Raw genomic sequence first — 25,878 nt, forward strand, 5'->3', positions numbered from 1 at the left:
CTGAATTGAATCTCAGTTACAGCAAGCTTTGGTGAATCAATAGAAAGTAGATGGAAAGAGAGGGCAAAAGAAAGTTAAAATTATAATAATAAAATAATTTTTTTTATAAAAATATATATAATATTTTAATATTGTATTTAATGAATTGGGTGGGTGAAAAAAAAAATCTGACTTTAATCTGCAAAACCAAATGATATCAATCTAAAAAAGTTGTGGTTGCAAATGGTTAATCATGATCCAAAAAAATAATTTTTAAATCCATCCAATCCAATGATTGAAAATAGAAATAATCTAATTAAATTTTGAAATATAACTTTTGGCGGGTTGATAGAATATATAATTTTTTTATTTATATTTCATTAAAATTTTAGACATAGAAAAAATTATATATTTATTACAAAAAAAAATAAATGAGTAAATTATGAAAAGAAAACGTTAAACAAAATTAAAAACATATATCATAAAATAATTTATTTTTTTAAGAATTCAACATTCTTAAAAATTAACCAATGTTAAAAACTAAACTTAGTTAAAAAAAATTAAAATTAACATGAATAAACATAAGTATAATTTTTAAGTTATACTAAAGTGGAGGAGAAGATCCATAATGGTCTTAATTGCATTTGAATTTGTAGAAGTTTTTTATAAATTTATAATACATCCATGTTAGATAATAATAATAATAAAAATGATTTGAGTTAACATTATTTAATTTTCAAAAATTATGTTTAGATAATTGAACTTACATAAAATCTATTTAGAAAAGAAAATAAATATGTTAAGTTTAGATAGAGTGATTAGTTGATGACCTATTTGATCTAATTGAAAATTACATAATGGCTCAATGAATCCACTCAATGAATCCAATTTCTGAAATAAAAATTAAATCATAATTATTTATAATTTCACTAGTCATTATATATATATATATTAGGCTAATTTAAAGAATTAGCATAATACAACTATAACACTCTGTTTTCATTTAAAACATTTTCGGTGGGAATCGAATTCATGACATTCTGGTATATTAGGTCGACTTTTTCCACTAAGCTACTTTGGTGGGTATATATATATATATAAATATCATTTTGGTATATATCGATAGTTTAAAAATGTATCAATAATTTCAGTATCAATACCTTACCTTACATTTTTTTTGGTTTATCGAAAAAATAATATCTTTAATATTTTGTCATACAATATTTTCGATAAACTAACAATTTAATATAAGATAGATAATACTCTCAACCTAAATTTGTAACCTTAATAATATAATGAAGAGTCTTAAACTAGTCAATAATATTTTTTAAGAATTGACCAATTATCCTACCTTAATAAAGCATAAATAACCCAAGATCAAACAAAATGTGGAGTTCTTAGGTAAAATCTTTGTACAAATTAAAATTCAAGAATTATTTAAAGATGTATAATAATAACATTAAAAATGATATGTATCGAATGACAACGATCATTGAAAGTTCGACGATTTCTCTCAAACCAGATAGTCCACAATAAAATAATTGGGATGATAACCTAAATATGTAGGTATACCATCTCAACCGCATCAATTCAAATTTCCAACAACTACCCAAAGACTCAGACATCACCCAATGAATCCCGGTAATACTTCATAAAAGACTCCAAATACTAGTCACCTCTCGATAATACAAAATTAAATGAGTTGTCAATTCTACCTATTCGTAACACATATGACTAACTATAATGCAACTTTTTTCATGCACATATCATCCGTAAGAATTCCACTGTGAATAACGCTCCATCCAAAGAGCGAGATCTTGAATGAAATCTTTGACTCCCAAAATTTTTCTCAACAAAAATTATATGGAATCATCTTAGAGGACAACTTGTAGCAATGTCACACATAAAAACTATTTATATCTTGCCAATGCATAACATCTTGTTCAGATGGGGACACTTGCTTGCGTCTTATCAAAAGTAAAACTCTATTATGGGACATAATCTCCATAATTTTAATCTCCTATATTTAATTCGGTTAGTGAAACCACTAGATGATCAAACATGTCATTAACTGTGGAATTTCTACATATAACAATTGAAGCAAGCTCATGATACGTCGTAGCTAGACTTTTGATACTACATCAAATCGGTTTGCGTTTTAGGAAATATTTTTAAATAAAACATTATATAAAAAATTTATGAAAATATATCTTGACCTTTTGAAATTAATTATGACAATAATTAATTTTTGATCAAATGTTAAATAATCTTTTGGATTTAGAATAATTAATTTAAATTTTGATTAATAAAAAATTGTGTTTTAAATTAATTAAAAATAATTAATTTAAAGTATTTTTTATTTGATAAAGAGTCGTCAATTGATTTTTAATTTAAAACCAATAAAAATGTATATGTACACAAATGTATTTTTAACTAGAGTTTTATTGGTTCGTAGTTTGGTAATACTCGGGAAAGGGCTTTCGCGCTATATCTCCCGCACCCATTAAAAACAGTCTCTACTTTATAAAATATTGACTTTTGAAAAAAATGGTTGTATACCATTTTATTTTAACCAATTATTTTTTCGGTCATAAACATGCACATGTTTTTGTGTAATTAAAATTGTAACAACAATATTTAAATGCACATGTAATTGATGATGATGACTAAGGAGGAATGTACCTGAAGAATATTAATTTTAAAGGCATTATAATTTTAAAAATATATCTCAAACAAGCTTTTGTCAAAATATTTTTTATAGAAATATTCTAAAAATATTGTGAAACCATTTTCTATTTTTATGGATTTTTAGAAAAAAAATTAGGTTTCCAAAATTATGAAAATAATTTTGGAATATTAAAAATGAACTCTTGGGATAACTTTGGTGCAGTGCTCTCAGTCTTATGTGCACTTTTTATTGGTTGGGGCTAAGGCCCTTGGTCTTGGGTCAGAAATTCTCGGTTGAGTGCAGGAATCCTCAGTCTTAAGTTTGGGAATTCTCAGTCGGGTGCGAGAATTCTAGGTCCTAAGTTAGCCTGGGGCTAATTTATTGGTCTTGAGTGCTGATGTCCCTCGGTCATGGATTAGCCTTGGACTAACTTTGTCGGTCCTAGGTGCTGATGTCCCTTGGTCTTGGGTTAATCTTGGGATAACTTTGTCGGTCCTGAGTGTTAATGTCCCTCGGTCATGGGTTAGCCCTGGGCTAACTTTTGTCGGTCTTGAGTGTGAAGAACACTCGGTCTTAGGGTAGCCTAGTGATAGTGTTCCTCGATCCTAAATGTGAAGAACACTCGGTCCTGGGGTATCCTGGGGCTAGTTTTCCTTGGTTATGAGTGTGAAGAACACTCAGTCCTGAGTTAGCCTTGGGTAAGTTTTCCTCGGTCTTGGGTGTTGAGGACTCTCCGTCCTGGATAAACTTGGGCTAGGTTTATCGGTCCTCAAGAACATCAAAACTACAAGTTTTATGGTTTGGTTTTAGGCCCGGGTCCTTTGATCTGAGGGAATAGGAAGCTTCACAAAGCTCCCAAGATCATTTAGAACATCATTCCAATGTGTCATTCAATCGGGATGAGGTCACATTTAACCAAAACTGTTTTGGTACAAAAAATGAGTTTTTGATTGTAGGGCTTTGATGAAGCGTAAGGAGCTTGTCAATAGCTCCCTTATGCTTCATATGGTTGAATGGATACAAAACATGAACACTAGTTGTTCGTTTTGACCGATTCAAGAACTGTAATTTTTATTTTTTATAAAAAAATTACTTTTTGATCAAACCTGATCGGGATGGATTGGAACTGGTCTAGAGACGAATTTAATAAGGGGCTGAAGTGGGCTTAAGCCCCCACCCCTGAAAAATATAAAATAAATAAAAAATCTTTTTTAAAAATAAAAAAATAAAAAATATATATTATATATTATATTATATTATATGTATAATATATTATATATATCAAATAAAATTAAAAATCCAATCATTTCCAAGTATATTAGTATATATATTTAAATTATTTTATACATCATAATTTATTTATAGTTTTACTATCGATTTTCTTTTTAATTTCCTCCTAACTCGTTTGCAAACAAACATAATTCCTAAGAGGTAAAATTCATTTTTTTTCCTTCTAATTCTCATCTTTTTAATTGGTATAATTATCAATTTAAGTATATATATATCATATTTTTAATTGATTTTAGGTATATTTGATTTAATGTAGAATTTTGAAACTTTATCATGTTAATATTTTTTTTCTACTTTTTCATGATTGTACTCTAAATCTTTAACTGTTCAATTAAATATTAATTTTGATTTTTTTAATGTTTTTCGATCTTACATTTGATAAATTATTAAATCTTGAAAATTGTCTATAGGTATATAAAAAATTGGAACATGAATCTGCGGTAAAGAAATAAAAGACATTGATATCTTCATTTTTTTTTAAAAGAGATCGTCAAACTAGTGAAAGTTCTCCATCTGTTGTCTCTACAATCCAAAATCAATCTAGTGAAAGTCTTCAAATTTTCTCTTTTAACAACAAACATAATTCATTTTGTTTTAACATTACCTGTTTCTACCGCCACTACTGAGCGATCATCTTGTTTAACATTACATGTTTCTACTACTACTACTGAGCGATCAATTTTAGCAATGAATAAGGTGAAGACAAAACTTCACAATAAAATGGAAGATGATTTTCTTGCCGACTGCTTAATACTCTATATTAAACGAGATTTAACTAAAGATATAAATGTAGATTCTAGTATATAGATGAGTTTAGGTTGTAAAATCTCGTCTTATTTAAACATTATAATATTTTTCATACATATATATTTATATAATTTAGTACATTAAATTCAAGCCCACATTAAATTCAAGCCCACCCCAAGTCAAAATCTTGGATCCGTCCATGAACTGGTCTAAATAGGTTTCCAACATCATTAAAAACATGTTGGGAAGCTTTATGGGTTAACGTTCTTGATAAATAACTCAAAAACACAAAACCCTATTTTAAAATTTTCCAAATTCAAATTTGTTTTTTTTTTGATTGATTGATTGGGTTTTGCTTCAACAGAAATCTTGTAAATGATAGTATGATCGTTTTCCAATCAAGAAATCTAACAATCAGACTGTATATGAAACTGTGAAAACTTAAATATAAAAATTTTATTTTTAAACTACAAGATTGAATTAGAGGGTGATTGAAGCTTATTGAGAGTTTGAGAACACTCCTTAGATTTTAGGGAAACTTTGTGAACGCCTGGATCAGAGTCTTAAGTCCTTACACGAAAATACCAAAAAAAAATCCAAATAGCTTGAAGTTTTAATGACAGATTTTTCAAAAAGTTTGATTGAAGGCTTGAGAGTGGATCTCTTGTCTCTGACTTGCTCAAGGGAGGCTAGTTATAGCCTCTCAAGGTCGGTTAATTGACCAAGTGACTTCAATTAAGTCAAAAGACCATTGATGGTCTTTTGGATGTTCTCTGGCCAGTTGTTTGTATAGGCAACAATGATGCTCCTAGGTGTAAGGGAAATGATCACATGAGTTGGGTGATCATTTTACCTTTTGAACGAAGTCAAAAGGTGGAGAAACGATAAAGTTCCAACTTTGAAAAATCAAAGATGAAATTATTTTTATCCAGTTTGTCGTCGCGAGGAAGAAGACAAACTAGACGTGATACGATGTCATTTCAGGCGTAAATCCGAACGTGGAACACTTTGTTGGCGTTCCGTCTATGTTTCGTCCGCAATCGAACATTTCGTCGCGTTTTGGCTAACGACATTGAGACTCCTGTTTTCTAATCAGGTGCTGCGCGAAAGTGCTTTCCTTCCATTGCAGCGGGCGACGTGGACAACTCTTTGGCGTTGGATGATTTCCAACGCCTATCTGAAGGTTGTGGCTTTTGCTGCATCAACTCTTCTGATTTTCGGCTACACCAGATCTCATGCAGTTTTTAGCCTTAAGGGTTTGTTTGAAATTGTTTTTTCTTTTTTTTACCTTTGACTTTATTTTTTTAATCTTAAAAATATACAAAATATTTTTAATAAATATGACATATATTTTGTCAATTTATTTATTTTTATATTTTTGGATTTAATAAATAATTTATTTGGGATAAAATGGATACAACATTTATCCTAAATTATTTATTTTAATTCTCTTTTATTTTTCTAAAATTAATTTGAAATAAAATGAGTACAATATTTATCCCAAATTATTTTATTTATTTCCTTGGCCATTATTCTTAATTAATTTGGGTTTAATTATCATAATAATTAAATCAATTAATCTTTAGATAATTTTTTGGCATTGATTTTAATTATTTTGAATTTATTTATTTAAAATAATCATTTTTAAATTTATAAATTAGGTATGTAAAATTTTAATGTTTACATAGTCTAAACTCTAAACAACATAACAATATAATTAAATGTGAAGGGCTTGCAATGACGGTTTATAGTAGCCTTTTAAGTATAATTACACATAAAATACATTCTCATGTCAAATCCTGCTCTGGAATCTCATGTTGAGCATCTCCCAAATCGTGCTGGAATCTCATGAGGAGCCTCTCCCAAAACATGCTCTGGAATCTAAGGAGCCTCTCCCTAATCCTACTCTAAATTCTCGGGATGATCCCTTCAAGAAGTGGAAGGCGTGCAACAAGTCTCCCACGTCCAAAACCACCTCTTAGAGATTATACCAAATACTATAATCATGATTCTCAACATATTAGTCATTCTTAATCCTAAATTTATTTAGTTAATGTCTTTTTTTTTTATCTCTTACTTATTTTTAATTAATTAATTTAGTTATATTAAAATATACAAATAGTTTATTTATTAAATAATAGAAAATTAAAGTTATATCAAAATAAGATAAATAAATATCCAAAAAAATATGTAACTAAAAACAAAATAATAACAACAAATATACAAAATATAATTAAAAATAATGATGAAATATTCTGACTTAAAAAAATTTAAGTTGAAATGGAGAATGTTACACTAGCTTCCTATATTAAACAAAATTTATTGACAAATATATATTTGTGACTATCTAACGGACTTTAGCTAGATAGACTACACCAAATTTTGAATTGTATATGAAATTCAAAAAGTAAAACCATAAAAGTTAACATAGAACTCTAAAATAATGTTTATTTGGAGTTATTTAGTATTAAAATTTGTGATGTAGAGGGTCTTTTATTCAGTGAATTTTTTAAATGATATATATATAATAATGTAAATTTATAATTCCAATTGACTAATCACTATTTGTTTTTATATATATATATATATATATATATATATAATTTTTTCTTTCAAATTATTAATTTTATTATATATAATTTTATAATTTTAATTGACTAATATATTATTGAGTTTTTATTTATTTATTTATATATATTTTTAACTTGTATTAGTTTAATGTCACCATATATCATCTAGATATTTGCTTATGACAATAATAAAAAATCTTACACACTATATCAAATCAAAGGAAATAAAAAGTTATTTGAAAAACAAATTAATAATCGATCAAACAAGCATTGTATTATTCCATAAAAAAAAATGACTTTCTTAATCTCATTCAGATTATCAATATATTTTAATTATTTTGACAAAATAATTCAATTTTCAAATAAAAAATAATTTTTTTTTCAAATAATCCAATACCAAATTTAAAAAAAAGTAAATCCAAACAAATTAACGTGTTAACATATTCAAATCAATACTTAATCAAATCCATAAAATTATTAAAATATTTTTACTTCATCTTTGTAATATTGTAAATATTAGTATATTTTGATAATCTAATATCCTACATAATCTATTTGTATCAAATTTCATTTTACTTAATCAACAAATATTACTTTCTTAATCCATAGTCATATTTAGTTTATTTCTTTTAAAAAAATTACCAAATTCTTAAATCATCTCTACTCAATTTACATACATTTAATCTTAATAATTATTAATCAAATATTTTATTTTTAAATTACATCTAACATTAACATAACTAAAAAGATAATTTATTTTGATATTTTCTTTTAAATATCATAATTATTAAAATTATACAAAATGAAATTTTTACTTAATGATTTCAAACGTCGTTAAATTATTATATACGTGATATTTATAAATAAATACAAGATCCATGTCATTAATTTAACTATCGAATTCAGCGAATCGAGGGTTTTGACTTCGATTCTTAAAATTTAGTAGTTAAAACTCAAAATCATCAATTCACTAAAATTCGATGGTTAAATTAGAGATATTGATATTTTATTTGTAAATAATGTAAATAATAAATTAATGACGTTTGAAAACGTTAAAACAAAATTTAGTTTGCATCATTTTAATGATAAAATATTATAAAATTTTAAAAAAATTTCTAAAATTCTAATTTATCTTTTGGAGTCTTAATTTTGAAAATTTGACCAAACAAATTTACCAATAATTGAGTTTTATTTTTTAATATATATTATTTTAAAAAATCAGAAAAGAAATAGAAGAAAAAGAAAAGAAAGATTAATGAGTCAAGGTCTTAAAAATGGCATACTTCTATCTAAACCTTGACTCTGTTTTCTCTCTCCTAAGATATATAAATAAGAAGAGCACAAACGTGCTTACCAATGGCAATCAATGCGCTTTACCCCGACATTCTGGCCCATATTCACCAATATAGTAATGGCGAATAGTACACTAAACCTTTCAACCTAACATATCTGAAAATTTTCAATCTTTGTTACCATTTCTGCTCATTTCACTCCATCTTGTTCACCGTTTCCATTCTTTTAACAGACCCATTTGTTTTTGTAGAGTTTTAAAACCCTATTGCCGTGATTGTTGCTATGAAAATTTGATTTTGGTACAGATGAAGAGATTAAACAGGGTTGATCCTTCGAAAAAGGAAGAAAACAATTCCGATTATCTTCATCAGGAGGCTGTTAATAAATGGGGTGGTCTGAATCTAAGGAACTTGTTGGGGATCGTCGTTTTACTTTTGATGGGTATCTCTCTTCTGTTTTCAATTTCTGCGATTCTTAAGGACTCACCTAGTGATAGAATGTGGGCTTTTGCTGAAGCTAGGGTTCTTGAAGTACATACAAAAGAAGGTATTCATATTTTGATTTTCTTTCGTTTTCTTTGTTATGTTCTTGCTTTCTGTTCATTTGACATGGATAATCTTCTTAGTTTATCATTGGAATCCTCTTAAAGATAATGATCTTATTTCATAATTGTGATTTGTTCCAATTTGTTGTAGACAAATCTCCAAATATTGAAATTGTCTATGAAAACACTAGTAGTTTCATTTGGCTGGATTATGATCCCAAAATTTGACTAGTCTTTAAGGCTAAATGACAAACCAATTATCAGGCTAAAAGTCTTGGATAGGAAAAAGGGTATTTTTATATTTTCATTTATTTGTTAGGTCAAAACCCACAATTATTTAGAAAATAATTTGGTTCATGATATAGAAAATAATGTTATATGTAAAAACACACTATAATGTGGATCATGATGCAAAGAAAATCTATAATACTGAAAATTATGGTAATTTTCCAAAAGGATTGTAATTGTGACAGAGATTTTTGCAATCCAAATTTTGGTTTTTGTTCTTCATGTCTCCATTAGTTGCTTTGGAAAGGTATTCTTTTTATAAACATCCATTCTTGGTGTTTGGTTTAATCCAATGCTTTCCTTTATAATCTCATCTTAGGCATCCATTTCTACCTAAAAAACTGAAGAACATCAAATGCTGATTGAAACCCTTTTCTAATTGACCTGATATAGGAGAGAAAAAACCAGATTCGGGTTAAGGGCCCTTTTTCAGACCCTTAATCTGAATAATCCTTTGTTTATATGGTTTTCCCGCCACTTTTATGTTTAAAATTTGTCTACTGCGCATGAACGGCCTAATTTACTAACAAGTTCTTTTTCTTTTTGGTTGAAATGTAGGTCGAGTGAATGATTTATCTCGGAAAATTGACATCCCTAAAGATTACTTACTTGACGGCCTTTTATCTCCCGATTTCAACAAAAGGTCTTGTCTTAGTAGATACCAATCAACGTTATATGGTAAAGGGTTGAGTCATAAACCATCCTCTTACCTTATTTCAAAACTTCGCAAATATGAATCTCTCCACAAAAGATGCGGCCCATACACAAAATCTTACAACGAAACAATCAAACGCCTCCAATCCAGCCAAGATTTCACTTCTTCCGACCCTTCAGACTGTAACTATTTAGTATGGATTTCGTTTAGTGGTTTGGGAAATAGAATACTTACTCTAACTTCTGCATTTCTCTACGCTCTACTCACGAATCGAGTCCTACTTGTCGATAGAGGAGCAGACATACCCGACCTCTTCTGCGAACCCTTTCCTGAAACCTCATGGCTACTTCCTAAGGATTCTCTTCTGGGTAATAATGGTTTCGATAGTTTTAATCAAAAGTCACCTCAAAGTTATGGAAATATGCTGAAGAAAGGTGTTGTTTTGAATCAGTCTTCTGTCTATGTACATTTGGTACATGATTATGACGATCAAGACAAACTATTCTTCTGTGATCAAGATCAGATGTCGCTAAATGCTGTGCCTCTGTTGATTATGAAGACGGATAATTACTTCGTTCCATCTCTTTTCTTGATCCCGTCTTTCGAGCGAGAACTCGACCGTCTCTTTCCGGTAAAGGAAACCGTCTTCCACTTCTTGGGCAGGTATTAAAATTTACCCGATAACCCAACAGGTTTTTTCAAGTTACATGCACTATGGCTCATTTGGAAACATCTTTTGGATTTGGATCAGGATTTAGATGATAAAACGTACATAAATTTATTTGCGAACACATTTTATTTCTTTGTCAAGTATCTCATCTTCATGTGTATCCAAATATAGACACAAATTCATAAATTTGTTGATATTTTCTCCATCACCCAGATCCATATCCAGAAAATGTTTCAAAATGACTTTGCATTCTTCAAGATATTTCATTCTTTATGGATAATACCCCAATTATTGCATAATAACTTAATTTGGAATGAATTTACTACTTTTAACAATATCATATTCTTGAATTTCTTTTCATATTTATCCGTTGCTTCTATTATTGCTCCCATAAATTCGTAATTCCTTTTCCTTTCAAATTTCATAAATGTATTGGCAGGTATTTGTTCCACCCAACGAATAAAGTATGGGGGTTTATTACTAGATACCATCGTGCTTACTTGGCGAAAGCGGATCAGAAACTCGGAATTCAAATAAGAGTGTTTGATTCTGGCAATGGCCCGTTTCAACACGTTTTAGACCAGATCTTGTCTTGTACAAGGAAGCAGAATCTCCTTCCCAATATGATCAGTACAGAAGAAGAAGAAGAAGAAGAACACGCCTCTAACCCAAAGACGAAAGCAGTGTTGATTACTTCTTTAAGCTCTGGGTATTCTGAACGAATGAGAGACGTTTACTGGGAAAACCCGACTAGTAATGGAGAGATTGTTGGTGTTTTTCAGCCTAGCCACGAAGAATATCAACAAACGGAGAAGCAAACACACAATGTGAAGGCATGGGCAGAGATGTATTTGCTGAGTTTGATGGATGAGTTAGTGACGAGTTCATGGTCTACGTTTGGTTATGTTGCTCAGGGGCTTGGAGGGATTAGACCTTGGATCTTGTACAAGCCAGAGAATCGAACGACTCCAGATCCTCCATGTCAGCGTGCGGTTTCGATGGAACCTTGTTTTCACGCCCCTGCTTTCTACGATTGTAAGAAGAAAGTGGGTGCGGATACAGGTGCTATGGTGGCTCATGTGAGACACTGTGAAGATATGAGCTGGGGTCTTAAGCTGGTTGATCCTCCTGCACATTGAAATTTTGTAAGTAACAATTTAGAAGCAGCACTATTGTTTGTTAATGAAATTACTATTAGTTTGCAGTAAATATGGTCCTTAAATCTCAAATTTATACATTTTCATAATCAGAGAATTGGTATTTGTTGAGTCTTTCTAAAGATGGAGAATATATTCGAAAACTCAATCCAATGTAAAGGATTACCAATGGGAGATAAAGAGCTGACATTCAAAAGTCTCCAGTAATTTTGTTACTTCAACTCATTTGTTAGGTTTGGTTGGGTTCTCCTTTTTTTCCGATTTCGTTTCAGTTCAATTGTTAAATCCAAGAGACAAGTGTCCTGCTCCTTCATCAAATGTCTTCAGAATTGAAAAGTTGCAGTGATCCTTCATGTGGATTATAAGATCTCTTGGATCAAGCTTATTGAACATGGAAAAGGGAATCAGATGTCCTTTTGGAATTTTTTTGTGGGTTTCTGTGGCTTGACTTAGCAAACTGTTCGAGCTGCAACTCTTGATCATATTGTGATTAAACAACATTTTATTGTTTTGAATCCTCATTTTCTATTGTGATTGTCTTTGGCATTGTTTTAGTCATATATTTTTTTGGTGATATCTTTGTTTTGCTTGTATTATGTTGTCATATTTTTTGACTGGTAAGTGGGTTTTGAGTGTTAAATAAAGTAATTTTTTTTAACTCATTATCGTAGTTTAAGGGAGATTATAGTTTTGTCGAAGAGACAAAATATTATGGGTTCGAGTACTACTAAATGATCGTGTTAGTTTTATAAACTATGAAAGAAAATCTCTTGTAAAAATTTATTTAAAAGTGTTTTCAAATCATATTTTATATTCTAATCCATTCCCACCCTTTAAAAAAAAAACTTTGAGCAGCCTTAGATTGTTATTTCAGTTTGTGAAACATAATTATTTATTTAATTATCTAACTAAATCATAGTTAATTTAAATATAAATATAAATATTAATATTTTAGAATGTTATCATTCATGAGTAAGTCATGTCTCATAGCTAATAAGAACATCGAGATGTTCAAGATGTCTTATTAGCAAGGAATGAGAGTACATTATGAAAAGAAGAATATGAGTAATTTCCAAGGAAAGAGTTTTGGAGTAATTAAATATTCTCCACTTCAAACTTTAGTATCAATCAAGAAAAAAAGAAATGTGTTTTGGATTGAACTATCTCAAGCTTATAATCTAAATTTAGTGTAGTTTTTTTTTCTTTCTTCAGTCTCTTGTTTTATTGTAAACTGTTTAGATATTTTTTTTTTATTTAAAAAATAACATTTAAAAAAAAAGAATTTTTTAAAATAAAAATGTGTTGAAATTAAGCTAATTACATTAATGAATGAAAATAAAATTGTAAATAAATAAAATCAAATAAAATTCAAACTGAATTAACGTTGAATTTAATTTAAATTATAACTAAATATTAATTATTTAATTAATATTTAATGCCTAATTAGAAAATTAAAGTTTAATGTTACAATAAATCTTAACTTTAATTAGCCTATCAATTGACTAAGATTTTTCATTTAGTTAGCATTGAATAATTAATGTCCAACATTGCATTTCAACAAAAATGTAAGACAATGTTAATTAGTTATAGATTAATTGACAAATGAATGAACAATATTTATTTTTAATAAACATTTGGATAATTTTATTTGAAAGTTTAATTCTAAGTAATATATATTCATTTTTTTATTCATTTCATATTACTTCATCTTTTTTTTTTTCTCATTTTAGAATTTAAAAAATCTCTCGTTTTTGTGAGTGTTTTTCGAGTTCTTTGCTCGGTATTTTTCGTTGAAACACGGTGATAGTTCATGTACATTGATCAAGTTCGATGCGTAGTGATTTCAGTGCAGAATCAATACTAGATTCGTTGTACCATTGGGAGACAACCATCTGGGATAAGCTCCAAAACAAACGGGAGACGATGAAACTGTTTTAAGAGAAATGTGTCTAACATATCCCTCAAATCAACATTATATTCTGGTAATTTCGTTTTATTTGTTTTTGTATATTCTACTTTATTTAATTTATTTGTAACAATAAATATATATATATATATATATATATATATATATATTTTCTGTTTATTTAAAGACAATAATACTAACAAAATGATTTTTTAAAAATTATGAGAATGAAAAATCATTTCTTTTTGAGATGCAAAATGTTATACAAACCGACCAAGTTTTTCCGAAAAGAAAGATAGATCACGACATCTTGTAAGTTTAATTTTTTTTTTTAACATTTTATATTGGATTTAAAATAATTTATAAACAGAAATACAACCAAACATAGACATTACAAATTTCTTATACAAAATGAAAGGAAAGTGAAAAAGATTGTATCAATGAGTTAAAAAAAAGTTGTATAATTAATTTATTTGTAATTAATCCATAATTTATTAGGTTTTTTATGCTTGCTATTTATATTTACTTGAAAAGCACTTGCTTCATTGGAATCACAAAATATCACAGATGAGACAACCCTTGAAACTGAATAGTTTTCATGATGCTTATAAAAAAAAATAAAGGGAATAACATGTTTTTTTATTGCTAGAATAATGAAATAAGTATTATTTATTGTTTTCAAAAGGGAAAATACATTGCATCGGTTGGAAAGTGCTGAATATATAGAGATTTAAAATCACCAAATAGGTTGTTGAGCAAAATGTAAAAAAAAAGGAAGATTAATGAGAATTTTGAGTATTTTTACATTGATTGAAAACCCAGAATTTGAAACAAATGTTGTAAACATGTTAATTTTTATTTTTTCAAATATATAATTGAAATAATTTTTTAGATGTAATAATATTACGAAATATATCTTTTATTACAAAATAATAAGAAATAACATCTAAAAGTCAAATGAACTAAATAAAATTTAAAATGTTAAATAATACAAATTTACATGTATAACAATCATTATTATTATTAAGATATACTTAAAAGATTCCACTTTTCTTATGATTATTCCAATCTCTTTTAAAGTTCAGGAAATTCTATGAAAAATTAAAAACATCGAAGTGAGCTGTGGCTTATAAATAGGAAGAATGTCATGTTTTTCATAATCTAATTAGACTGTTTTCAAATGTATGATCCACGAGCGCGATCTCGCCTTGACCGATCGCCTCCGTGTATCTCCTAATATGACTAAGATGATCTTCTCGTTGTTCAGTTTAATATGTTGATGCATCTGATTCAATAAATGTCGTGTAATACTGCGATGGTCTTTGAAATGTATAGGTATATTCTAGATTTGATAGTAGGGTCGTTCTTCTGCATATGCTTAGGATTTGCTCTTTGAGCTTAGTCCGATCGTTTAGCAGCTTTATAAACACTAAAAATCTACATACCCAATTTATAAATTTAAAAATAATTATTTTAATTATTTTTAAATGAATAAAATTAAAATAATTAATCCAAAAGCAAAGTCTAATTAAATAATTAATTAGATTAATTATTGTGTTAAAATCTAATTAATTAAGGGTAATGGTAAAAATAAATAAATAAAATAATTTAGGATAAATTTTTACTCATTTTATCTCAAATTAATTTTAGAAAATCGAAGGGATTAAAATAAATAATTTAGGATGAAATGTAGTACTTATTTTATCCCAAAAAATTATTTATTTAACCCAAAATAATGCAAAAAAATAAAATAAATAGAAAAAATATTTGTCATGTTTATTTTAAATATTTGGTGTATTTTAAAGATATAAAAATAAAGACAAAAGAGTAAAAGAAAAAATCAATATCAAATAAACCTTTAAGGTTTTAAAATAAAATTGAAATTAGTAATCTAGTTTAGCCGAAACCCAAAGGATTCAGTGCAGCAAGAATTACAACCATCAAATAGGCGCTGGATTTTTATCCAACGCCCCAGCGCTGCCCGCTACAAAGAAAAGAGCGCGCGCCCGCGAAGTAACGTATCAGCTAATGCCATGTTAGCTGAAACACAACAGAGAGCTTAGAACATGGAAGGAACGCTAACGGACTGCTTCGCATCCGCGTTTTTGCTTGAAACAACGTTGTTTTGCTTGTGGCCTTCGTCTTCATTGAGATCGCCGGAGGGATAAGAACAACAACTATCTTTGATTTTTTAAAGATGGAACTCTGCTATTTCTCAACCATTTTGGATGATTCAAAAGCTAGAAAGATCACCCTACTTTGGTGATCATTCCTCTAGGTGCATCATTGATGCCTATCCTAACAATTGGCCATAAGAACAGTCAAAATAGCATTATGGCTGTTTGACTAATTCAAGCCACTTGGCTCCCTCAACTGACTTCTGGAGGCTATTTATAGTCTCCCTTGATAATTCTGAAGTCAAGAGAACACATTTCAAGCCTCAAATTGGAATTTACAGGAAATTATCTATTGAAACCCAAAGCTTCTAGATTTCTCAAAATCTATACCACACCTTAAAGCCTGGATCTAGGTATCATCAGAAGCTTCCTTAGGTCAAAAGAGTGTTCTCCAACACTTGGTAAACTTCCAATCATCCTTTAATTCATACTTACAGTTTGAAATTAAAATTTTTATATTTCAGTTTTCATAATCTTGTATGATGTCTGGTTCTTGAATTTCTTGATTGAAAATCGATCTAAGGATCATTTACAAGATTTATGTGAAAGTTAGGCTCGATTAATCGATCTAAAACAAAAAACCCAAATTTGAATTTGGAAAATTAAAAACGATTTTTTTAAGTCTTAGACTAATCTTTAAGAATAGTAGCTCAAAAAGCTCCCTAGCATGTTTCTAATGTTGTTGGAAACTATTTGGATCATCTTTAATCCATTCCGTTAATGTTGGATCAAAATCAAAAATTTCAAAATAATTCAAAATTTATAGTTCTTAAATTGGTCCAAATGAACAACAATGTTCATATTTTGGTATCAATCAATCATATGAAGTATAAGGAAGCTATTGGCAAACTCTTTACACTTTATTACAACCTAAAACCAAAAACTCGATTTTTGGCATTCAAACTGTTTTGAACGAATCGAGCATCACCCAAGTTGATTGATACATTGAGATGATGTTCATAATGTTCCTAGGAGCTTTGTGAAACTATCCAAGCCCTTACATCAAAGAATCCAAACAATTTTGATGTTCTTAAGGACTAACATGTCCGACCAAGACCGAGAGGAGTGACCGAGAAATTCCTACAAGGACTAAGAGGTCCGACCGATGTTCTTCAGCTAGGATTGAGAGGTCCACCGAAGTTTTCCAACTAGCACAGAGAGGTTTGACAGATGATTTTTACATTTAATAGATAATCGAACCGAGGACTGAGAAGTCTCGCACCCGATCGAGAACTCCTGAACCCAGACCGATGACTTCCACCTAGGACCGAAGCGTCCGACCGAGAATTCTAGCCAAGGACCAAGAGGCCTTTGCACCCTGACCGAGAATCCTAAATTAGGAGCGATGGATACCTGACTTAGGACCGAGGGATTTTAAGCTCGATCGACGAAAATGAACCCAGGACCGAGGACACCAGTCCTAAGGCCTGTTTGGTTCCAATTTTAAAATTTTAAAATTATTTTTATAATTTTGGAACCTTAAATCATTTTCTAAAAATGCCAAAAAATAGAAAATTATTTCAAAATGTTTTTGGGATATTTCCAAAAAAAATATTTTGATAAAAGTTTATTTAAGATTTACTTTTAAACCCAAATGCCTTTAAATATTGATGTTCGTAAGGTATTTTCCTCCTATTAAATGTCATCAACAATAGTTACCAACATTTACATATTGTTGTTCCAATTTTTAAATATACACAAACATGTGCATGTCTAGGGTTGGAAAAATAATTGGTTAAATAAAACGTTATACAACCGATTTTCAAAAGCTAATACTTTTTAAAGTAGAGACCGTTTTTAAAACGGGTACAGAAGATGAAGCGCGAAAGTCTTTTTCTGAGTATAACCAAACTTCGAACTAAAATGAAACTCAAATGAAAAATACGTGGGTATACGTACACCTTTTATTAATTTTTAAAATCAATTGGAGACTTTGTTTTAAATAAATAATATTTTTAATTAATTTAAACACAAATTTTCAAAAATTAAATTTTAATTTGATTATAACAAATCTAAAGATTATTTAAACTTAAACCCAAATTAATTATTTTCATAATTAATTATTTTCATAATTATTAATTATTTTCAAATTAATTCAAAAAGTTGTCAAGAATTATTTAAAATTTTTTAAAATGATGTTTTATTTTAAAAAGATTCCCGATACGTAAACCAAGGTTGAATTTTTTGAACCACAAGTTTTTCTGGAACCAATGGTTTTATGGGGTTACAAGCTATTTCTAAGAAACCTAAAAAAGATTGTTGATGGATGGCAAAAAAGAGGATTTGACTTTGCTCATGCTCCGTCAGATGCAAAACCCGCTGCTATTGAATTAAGAACCTCTTTTATGGAAAAATGAAGAAGTCGATTCAATGGACCTGTTGAGATTTGCTGAATCTATTGACCAAACAGGTGCCAAAAAATAAATTTGATTGAAGCAAACTAGGCACAAGTGGTTTCTTTCATAGAGGGTTTATCGGGTATAGAAATTGATCTAGACGATGAAAGGCGTTGTCCCCTTTATTTTATAGCCCGGGCCTAGTAGCACGCTTGTAAAAGATTGAGTTGAAAGTAGACAGATGTTCCCTCTATTTTCTTTGAGAAATCGAGTTAGCTGGGCTTCCAGAAGCAAGTAAGACGAGGGCGCTCTACTTCTCATTTACAACATCGACATATGTCGGATGCTTGAAGGCCACGTTAGAGAGGAAGCTCAACTATAAAATGTTCAGCTCTTCAAGACGCTTGAACAAAGACAACATAATCCGAGGGGAGCCCACGATGTCAAAAGAGTTTGATATCTAAAAGTTCCAAGAAGTGTTCTCTAAAAAACTAGGCTGGTTCTTTTGCTCGTTAGTAGGGAAAGGTTAGGACTGTCAAACCATGGGAATTGGTTTCGCCTGAAGCATCGTAATAGGTTTTGGGGTAAAAGTTCATAGGTGAAGAGCCATTAGGATCTAGAGAATAAAAAAAACCTTTAAGGTTGGTCTAAACTAACATGGGTCTCTAGCATTCTTAGATTTGAGAATATAAACTCACCTTGACCATCCTGGGATCTCAACATCCATTGTTCGCCGGAGGTACAACTCTAAGTCTTATTAATATTTAGAGTAGCGACCGTAAAACATTAACAATTTAAATAAATTTAAAGTAGGATTTTCTATTACATAGGCTACGTGTCCTTTGGACCCTTCGTCCGCTAAAAAGTCAAGGATCTCCAAAACGCTCAAGCTTAGTTTATTCAATCATTCAAGGAGGATGAGGATCGAGTGATATTAAGTCACTAAGAGAAAAAGTCCTCCGACCTGACTATGAGAGAACACACGGTGAAGTCAAGCCCTGACTTGTGGTGTTGCTAGGTTCGACCAAACCAACCTAGATAGCCCCTCCAGAATGTTGATAAATTGGATAATTTCCCTACTAAGCTCCTCAAAGCTTGCTTGCAAAGAACTCATTCTCGTACTGATTTAGACTAAAGAATGTATTTTTGCTCCCTGGCCTAGTATTTCTACCCAAGACCTCGGTGGAACCGATGAACCATGTGAGCTGGTTAAATGTGTGGCGTTCATTTCTTCCCGACCATGTTAGGCATTGATAGAAAAATTAAGTAGATTAATTTTGGAACCGGCCAGACAAACTAAACAGAAATTAAACTTCATGTGCAGGTACTGAACAAACCGGAACCGGAAATCGTGCATCAATAACCAGCTGCTATTACATCAAAGAAACCGGCTTCAAGTGATCAAGACAAATGATCACAGGAACCGGCTTCACTTTCTCAAGCAACCGGTTAGCAAAGAACAAAAGAATACACTTCAACCGGATCATAATGCACAAAGACACAGAAACCGGAAAGTACAGATCAAAAGTCAGAAGATTCAAATCTCAAGAGTGTAGTACTGTGACGGAGGAAACGTGTCTCGAAAAGATAAAAGAAGATCGGATCCGATCAGAAGCATGGGAGGAAAGCAATGATGCCTTGGTGATCCGATGCTGACGACCGGAAGCGGATGATCAACACGTGTATCAATCTGAAAACCGGTTATGTCATCATCTGCTCAGAGTCACCTGCATGAATGCCAGGTGTTGAGGAAGTTGAAGCGTGCAAGAAATCCTCCTTCAGATAGGCGTGCTAATGATCAACCAATCCGCAAGAGAGAGAAGAAAGTAGCCGTTAGCTACTTTCAGCTATAAAAGGAAGATCAAACGTCCTCATTCAATGCAGCAGTAAATACGAGAAATTGAGTAGTTGAAATTGTGAAAGTCATAAAGCATTCAATTCTAGAGAGATAAAGTTCTATACTCTAAAGTCGGTTTGCCTAAAACCGGAAATCCTTGTGTGTGATTATTGTGTTGTGTTGTATTACATCAAAGTGTGAGTTTGGTGTAACCGGCGAGTAGCGAAGTTGGGCTCGACCGGAAGTGTTATTGTAACTCTAAAGAGTTAGTGGAGATCCTTCTCATAACCTGAGAAGAAGGGGTGACGTAGGAGGGTTTGCTCCGAACATCCATAAACAAATTTCCGTGTCTTGTGTTCTTTCATTTCGCTTTCATTTCCCGCTATCTTACCATAAAACCGCAAACCAATCATACTTCCAAAACCGGTCACTCACTCTCATTAAACATCTTCCTCCTTAAACATCATCTAAAAGTCGCAAACGTTGCTTCAACCTGAAACAGACACTTCCGCCCTTGAACACCGGTTCAAGAGTCTGTGACAGGCTGTGCAGTGCTGAGAACGGTTTTAGTCTTTAACCGGACTATCACCAAGTAGTGTGTGTGTTGTAAGCGGCCTCCCTTACTTAAAACCGGAAAACACCCCCGGTCCTCCAAGGGCGTCCTCGATCCTAACAAGTGGTATCAGAGCGAGGTTCTTAGCACTCAAGCAACCAAAATGGTGGGAAGCATGACTCACAGCGACAAGCCGCCAATGCTAAACAGCGAAGCATTTAGCAGTTGGAAGAAGCAGATGTATCTACATCTGATAACGCTAGATGATGAGATGAGCCGAGTCCTGAAAGAAGGACCAATCAAGATTAACAAGGAGATCACTAGAGAAACCGAAGAAGACGACGTTTCTAGTCGTCGGAAGCCAGAAAATCAGGTTGAAATGCCTGATCAAACAGAAGTCCAACCGGTCGATGTGACGACCAAGTCAACAGAAACAGCACCTCCGGCTCAGAAGGAAAACATTGAAGAAAGAGAACCTTCCGGTTCCGCAGGAGACAAGGCAGCTCCAGAAGGTCCTACTCAGGCAGATAAAGGCAAGGGCATTTTGATTGAAGAACCGACTGAAACCGGAACGGGCACATTGCAGATCGACCCTCAGACTGAAGCCACAACCGGAGAAGAATACCCATATACTTTAGAGCAAGAAAATGAGTTGTTCGACGAATTCATCCAAGATATGAACAAAGGTGCAAGTGAGGCACTAGCTCCATATATGCGGTGGGTGAAGCTCCGGACAGAGACCAAATTATCTGACATGCTTCCAGGTTTCAGTGGAAACAAGCAATGGGACGCTCTCGTCCAGCTAGAAGAGAGGGCACTCGAGTTGGCTAACACCCAATTGATCCAACCGGCGTTTTCCAAAGCTCCGGTACTTCTCGAAAACGTGCGGCTACAGGCAGTTGAGAATGCTTTTCAAGAAATCAAAGGAAAGGAGCTGGAACAGATTGAAATGAAGATGGCGGAGCGATTTATTGGAGTACGAGAACGGCTTGTGCAAAGCTTCGAACGCCTTGATAAGAAATGGTGGGATACCTGCAAACGCCAATTCAACAATCCCGAGCAATATCAAAGTAGGCCTTTCTTTCTAAATGGGGAAACATCTGGCACTTCTGAAAACCGAGAACAAGAAGCCTCTCAACCGGCTAAGACTCTGGACATCGAGCAGATCAAACAAGCAGTGGTAGACACAGCTGATTCTTGCCTTGGGAACTTTAAAGCGGTAACCGAAGAAAGAATCTCAGTGGCTGAAGATAAAATGGTAAACTCTCTACAAGCTATGATGGATACAACAATGCAAACAACGGTCCAAGCCATGATCTCCGAGTCTGTCAAAACCGCAACCGCTCCTCTTTTGGACATGTTGCAAGCAATGGCAATCCAGATCGGTGATATGACCAAAGTTCAAGTCGGCTCAACCCAAACCCAAATCGAGAAGGACGCTGAAACCGCTCGGAAGCTGCAAGAAGAAGAAATTGAAAGAGAACGGGTTCAGAAGGAACTGGAGGATAAAGATCATGAACTGGCCCAAAAATGCAATGAAGAGGAGCAGGCTAACGCTCAGGAATCGGCACAGGGTCATTCATCTCATTCCATGAGTACACGGAACAAAAAGAAACGAAGCGCTGTTAAAGAAGTGATAAGAAGGGCAGAATTGAAGACAGCCGAACCGGTTGGACTGAATGCGGAACCGCTGGATGAAGAAGAAGAAGAAGACTCGGAGGAACTCAACAGACGGAAAAGAAGGTCAACCGGAGAATCCACCGCAACTCCAAGCTGCAGACCCTTGACTGTTCCACCACGTCCACCGCCAAAACCAGCTTGTGCCAACTTCAACCTCAGGAAGAAGGTCCCCGGTCATTCAAGTGTATGGGCCGGTTTGGTAATCGATGCTGACAGACGTGCTAGAGAGCACAGAGCAAGAATAGAAGAAGCAAGGAAACGTCTGGACAAAGAACTGGAAAAAGAGCAAGACAAGGGGGGATCATCCAGGCCTTAAACTCTATTTCCATAATTACTTTAAACAATTATGTCTTTGATGTGTTTCAGAACTTGGTCACTCTTGCTACCTTTTGTGTTTTTTAAAACATATTGTCTACGCTTTTCAAAACATACAAGTTCACCTATCTCTCATATTTTTCAAAACATACACTTATCACTTATCAAACACATGTTTTTCAAAACACGTTTCTCTCAAACAAAATCTTTAAAACCGGCCATACATTACAATTTTTGAATATTTATTCTAAATAATCAAAAAGGGAGAAATTGATAGAAAAATTAAGTAAGTTAATTTTCTTAAAACCGGCCACACATTACAATTTTTGAATATTTATTCTAAATAATCAAAAAGGGAGAAATTGATAGAAAAATTAAGTAGATTAATTTTGGAACCGGCCAGACAAACTAAACAGAAATTAAACTTCATGTGCAGGTACTGAACAAACCGGAACCGGAAATCGTGCATCAATAACCAGCTGCTATTACATCAAAGAAACCGGCTTCAAGTGATCAAGACAAATGATCACAGGAACCGGCTTCACTTTCTCAAGCAACCGGTTAGCAAAGAACAAAAGAATACACTTCAACCGGATCATAATGCACAAAGACACAGAAACCGGAAAGTACAGATCAAAAGTCAGAAGATTCAAATCTCAAGAGTGACGTACTGTGACGGAGGAAACGTGTCTCGAAAAGATAAAAGAAGATCGGATCCGATCAGAAGCATGGGAGGAAAGCAATGATGCCTTGGTGATCCGATGCTGACGACCGGAAGCGGATGATCAACACGTGTATCAATCTGAAAACCGGTTATGTCATCATCTGCTCAGAGTCACCTGCATGAATGCCAGGTGTTGAGGAAGTTGAAGCGTGCAAGAAATCCTCCTGCAGATAGGCGTGCTAATGATCAACCAATCCGCAAGAGAGAGAAGAAAGTAGCCGTTAGCTACTTTCAGCTATAAAAGGAAGATCAAACGTCCTCATTCAATGCAGCAGTGAATACGAGAAATTGAGTAGTTGAAATTGTGAAAGTCATAAAGCATTCAATTCTAGAGAGATAAAGTTCTATACTCTAAAGTCGGTTTGCCTAAAACCGGAAATCCTTGTGTGTGATTATTGTGTTGTGTTGTATTACATCAAAGTGTGAGTTTGGTGTAACCGGCGAGTAGCGAAGTTGGGCTCGACCGGAAGTGTTATTGTAACTCTAAAGAGTTAGTGGAAATCCTTCTCATAACCTGAGAAGAAGGGGTGACGTAGGAGGGTTTGCTCCGAACATCCATAAACAAATTTCCGTGTCTTGTGTTCTTTCATTTCGCTTTCATTTCCCGCTATCTTACCATAAAACCGCAAACCAATCATACTTCCAAAACCGGTCACTCACTCTCATTAAACATCTTCCTCCTTAAACATCATCTAAAAGTCGCAAACGTTGCTTCAACCTGAAACAGACACTTCCGCCCTTGAACACCGGTTCAAGAGTCTGTGACAGGCTGTGCAGTGCTGAGAACGGTTTTAGTCTTTAACCGGACTATCACCAAGTAGTGTGTGTGTTGTAAGCGGCCTCCCTTACTTAAAACCGGAAAACACCCCCGGTCCTCCAAGGGCGTCCCCGATCCTAACAGTTAGGCTAAATCTAGGTCCTTTTCAAACTGAAAGAGGAGGGAGGACTAGGGATTCGTGACATAAATACTCGTTATTCTAACTTCTAAATGGGTTCTGTGGGCCGGAAGCAATAATAATTGTTCGTGAGAAGGAAATGAATCAGGTGTCCTATCTCATTCCTTCACCCATCTTGGGAAAGATTCATGACCCATTTATCTCACTTCCTCACTCAAAAGGTTCGCGGTTGGAAGGGAAGGCCATGATAAATCCTTCCATGTGTCCTTGATCTGGTGCCTACGACATTCAATGGGAGTTGGCCCGTTCAAGGGCGAGGGGAGCACCTTGTTATTATGAAAATTCTAGTTGTTACTTGTCAGGATATCTTATTTGTCTCTCATGGTGATTTGGCTTGTAATAAACTAAGTATATTTGGGAGTTATTAAGGGAGTGTTGTAGAAAAAAGGTTGACAAAAGCATTTGAGAGGGAAGGACCTAAATGAATATCAACAAAGAACATATTGCAATCGAACTTATATGCTTCGATTGGAACTGGAAGTGGAAGAATAGACCCAACTAACTTGATTTCCTAAAGAAAAGAGAGTACCTGTAAGATCCTTGGCGTAGAGGAGTCTGAATCTTTGTATCGACGATAATATGACATTTTATTACAATCCAGTTACTAAGAAAACCTAGATATTATCATGTATCCAAAAGTAGGTTTCCTACTCTTTTTTTTATAGTTCACGGGGTAGTCAAAACTCTTGGATAAAATCTCATCTCTGTCTATTAAAAGTTGGAGGTCCAAATCGAGAACCAAAGGTCGACGTCGATTCGCCGAAAGTGGCTAATTTGGCCGTATCATGGAATTGGGCCAATTTAATCAATTAATATGTTCACAAATCCATCTTTGTTTATGCTCACCTCAAGTCCAAAAAAATAAAGGAGTAAGGGAGGAGTTGACAAATGAATCCAAAGAAATCTAGAAGAGCCAAGTTGAGCTCAAATCAATCGTGTTCGTGAATTAGCCGGAGCGGCTAGGTTTAGAAAGCGATGGTTTCATATGGCTGTAACCTCCGAAAAATCCTTTAGTATAGGTTTTACGGAAAAACTCGAGGTGTGAGAATTTCAACATCGATTTGCATGTTAATTTTTTTTTTAAAATACAACATTATTTTAATAGATTTTTAAATGATCCCTGACAGCTTTTAAAATTAATTAAAAATAATTAATTTGGGGTTTCATTTTTAAGTAATCCGAAGATTTGCGGTAATCAAATCACAATTTAATTTTTTAGAAATCTTTTAGTTTAAATTAATTAAACATAAGGGCACTTGTAGTAGATGTTCTATTAGGTGTTCTATATCTAAAATAGAAATATAGAATACTAAAAATTACAACAAATTTGATCTACATAATATGGGCTATACTTAAAAAAATTTAGCCCAAATGAACAGTAGTATTCTATATAGAACAACACTTTTCATGTTCTATACTCAAAACTGGCGGCAACATTATTCTCTCTCATCTTTTTTTCTCAAAATTGGCGGGAACAATATTCTCTCTCATCTTTTTTTTTCATATAGCAGAGAAAGCATAGGTTCTTTCCAA

At 32.5% G+C, this 25,878-nt stretch overlaps 1 protein-coding gene across 2 annotated transcripts; it reads left to right on the plus strand.

Moving 5' to 3' along the window:
- The first annotated feature begins 8,907 nt into the window (after positions 1-8,907).
- On the plus strand, positions 8,908-12,400 carry LOC124936043 (galactoside 2-alpha-L-fucosyltransferase-like). 2 transcript variants are annotated; one of them, XM_047476494.1, is made up of 4 exons: positions 8,908-9,093; positions 9,938-10,697; positions 11,144-11,849; positions 11,955-12,400. In XM_047476494.1, the coding sequence occupies exons 1-3, from the start codon at positions 8,985-8,987 to the stop codon at positions 11,841-11,843; spliced, it is 1,569 nt and encodes a 522-aa protein (XP_047332450.1). In that variant the 5' UTR covers positions 8,908-8,984; the 3' UTR covers positions 11,844-11,849; positions 11,955-12,400. The 2 variants fall into 2 exon arrangements, with proteins under 2 accessions (XP_047332450.1, XP_047332449.1); XM_047476493.1 differs by having other exon boundaries at positions 11,144-12,400.
- The last annotated feature ends 13,478 nt before the right edge of the window (positions 12,401-25,878 follow it).

Source organism: Impatiens glandulifera, chromosome 4 (genome assembly GCF_907164915.1).
Source record: "Impatiens glandulifera chromosome 4, dImpGla2.1, whole genome shotgun sequence".
NCBI lineage: Eukaryota > Viridiplantae > Streptophyta > Magnoliopsida > Ericales > Balsaminaceae > Impatiens > Impatiens glandulifera.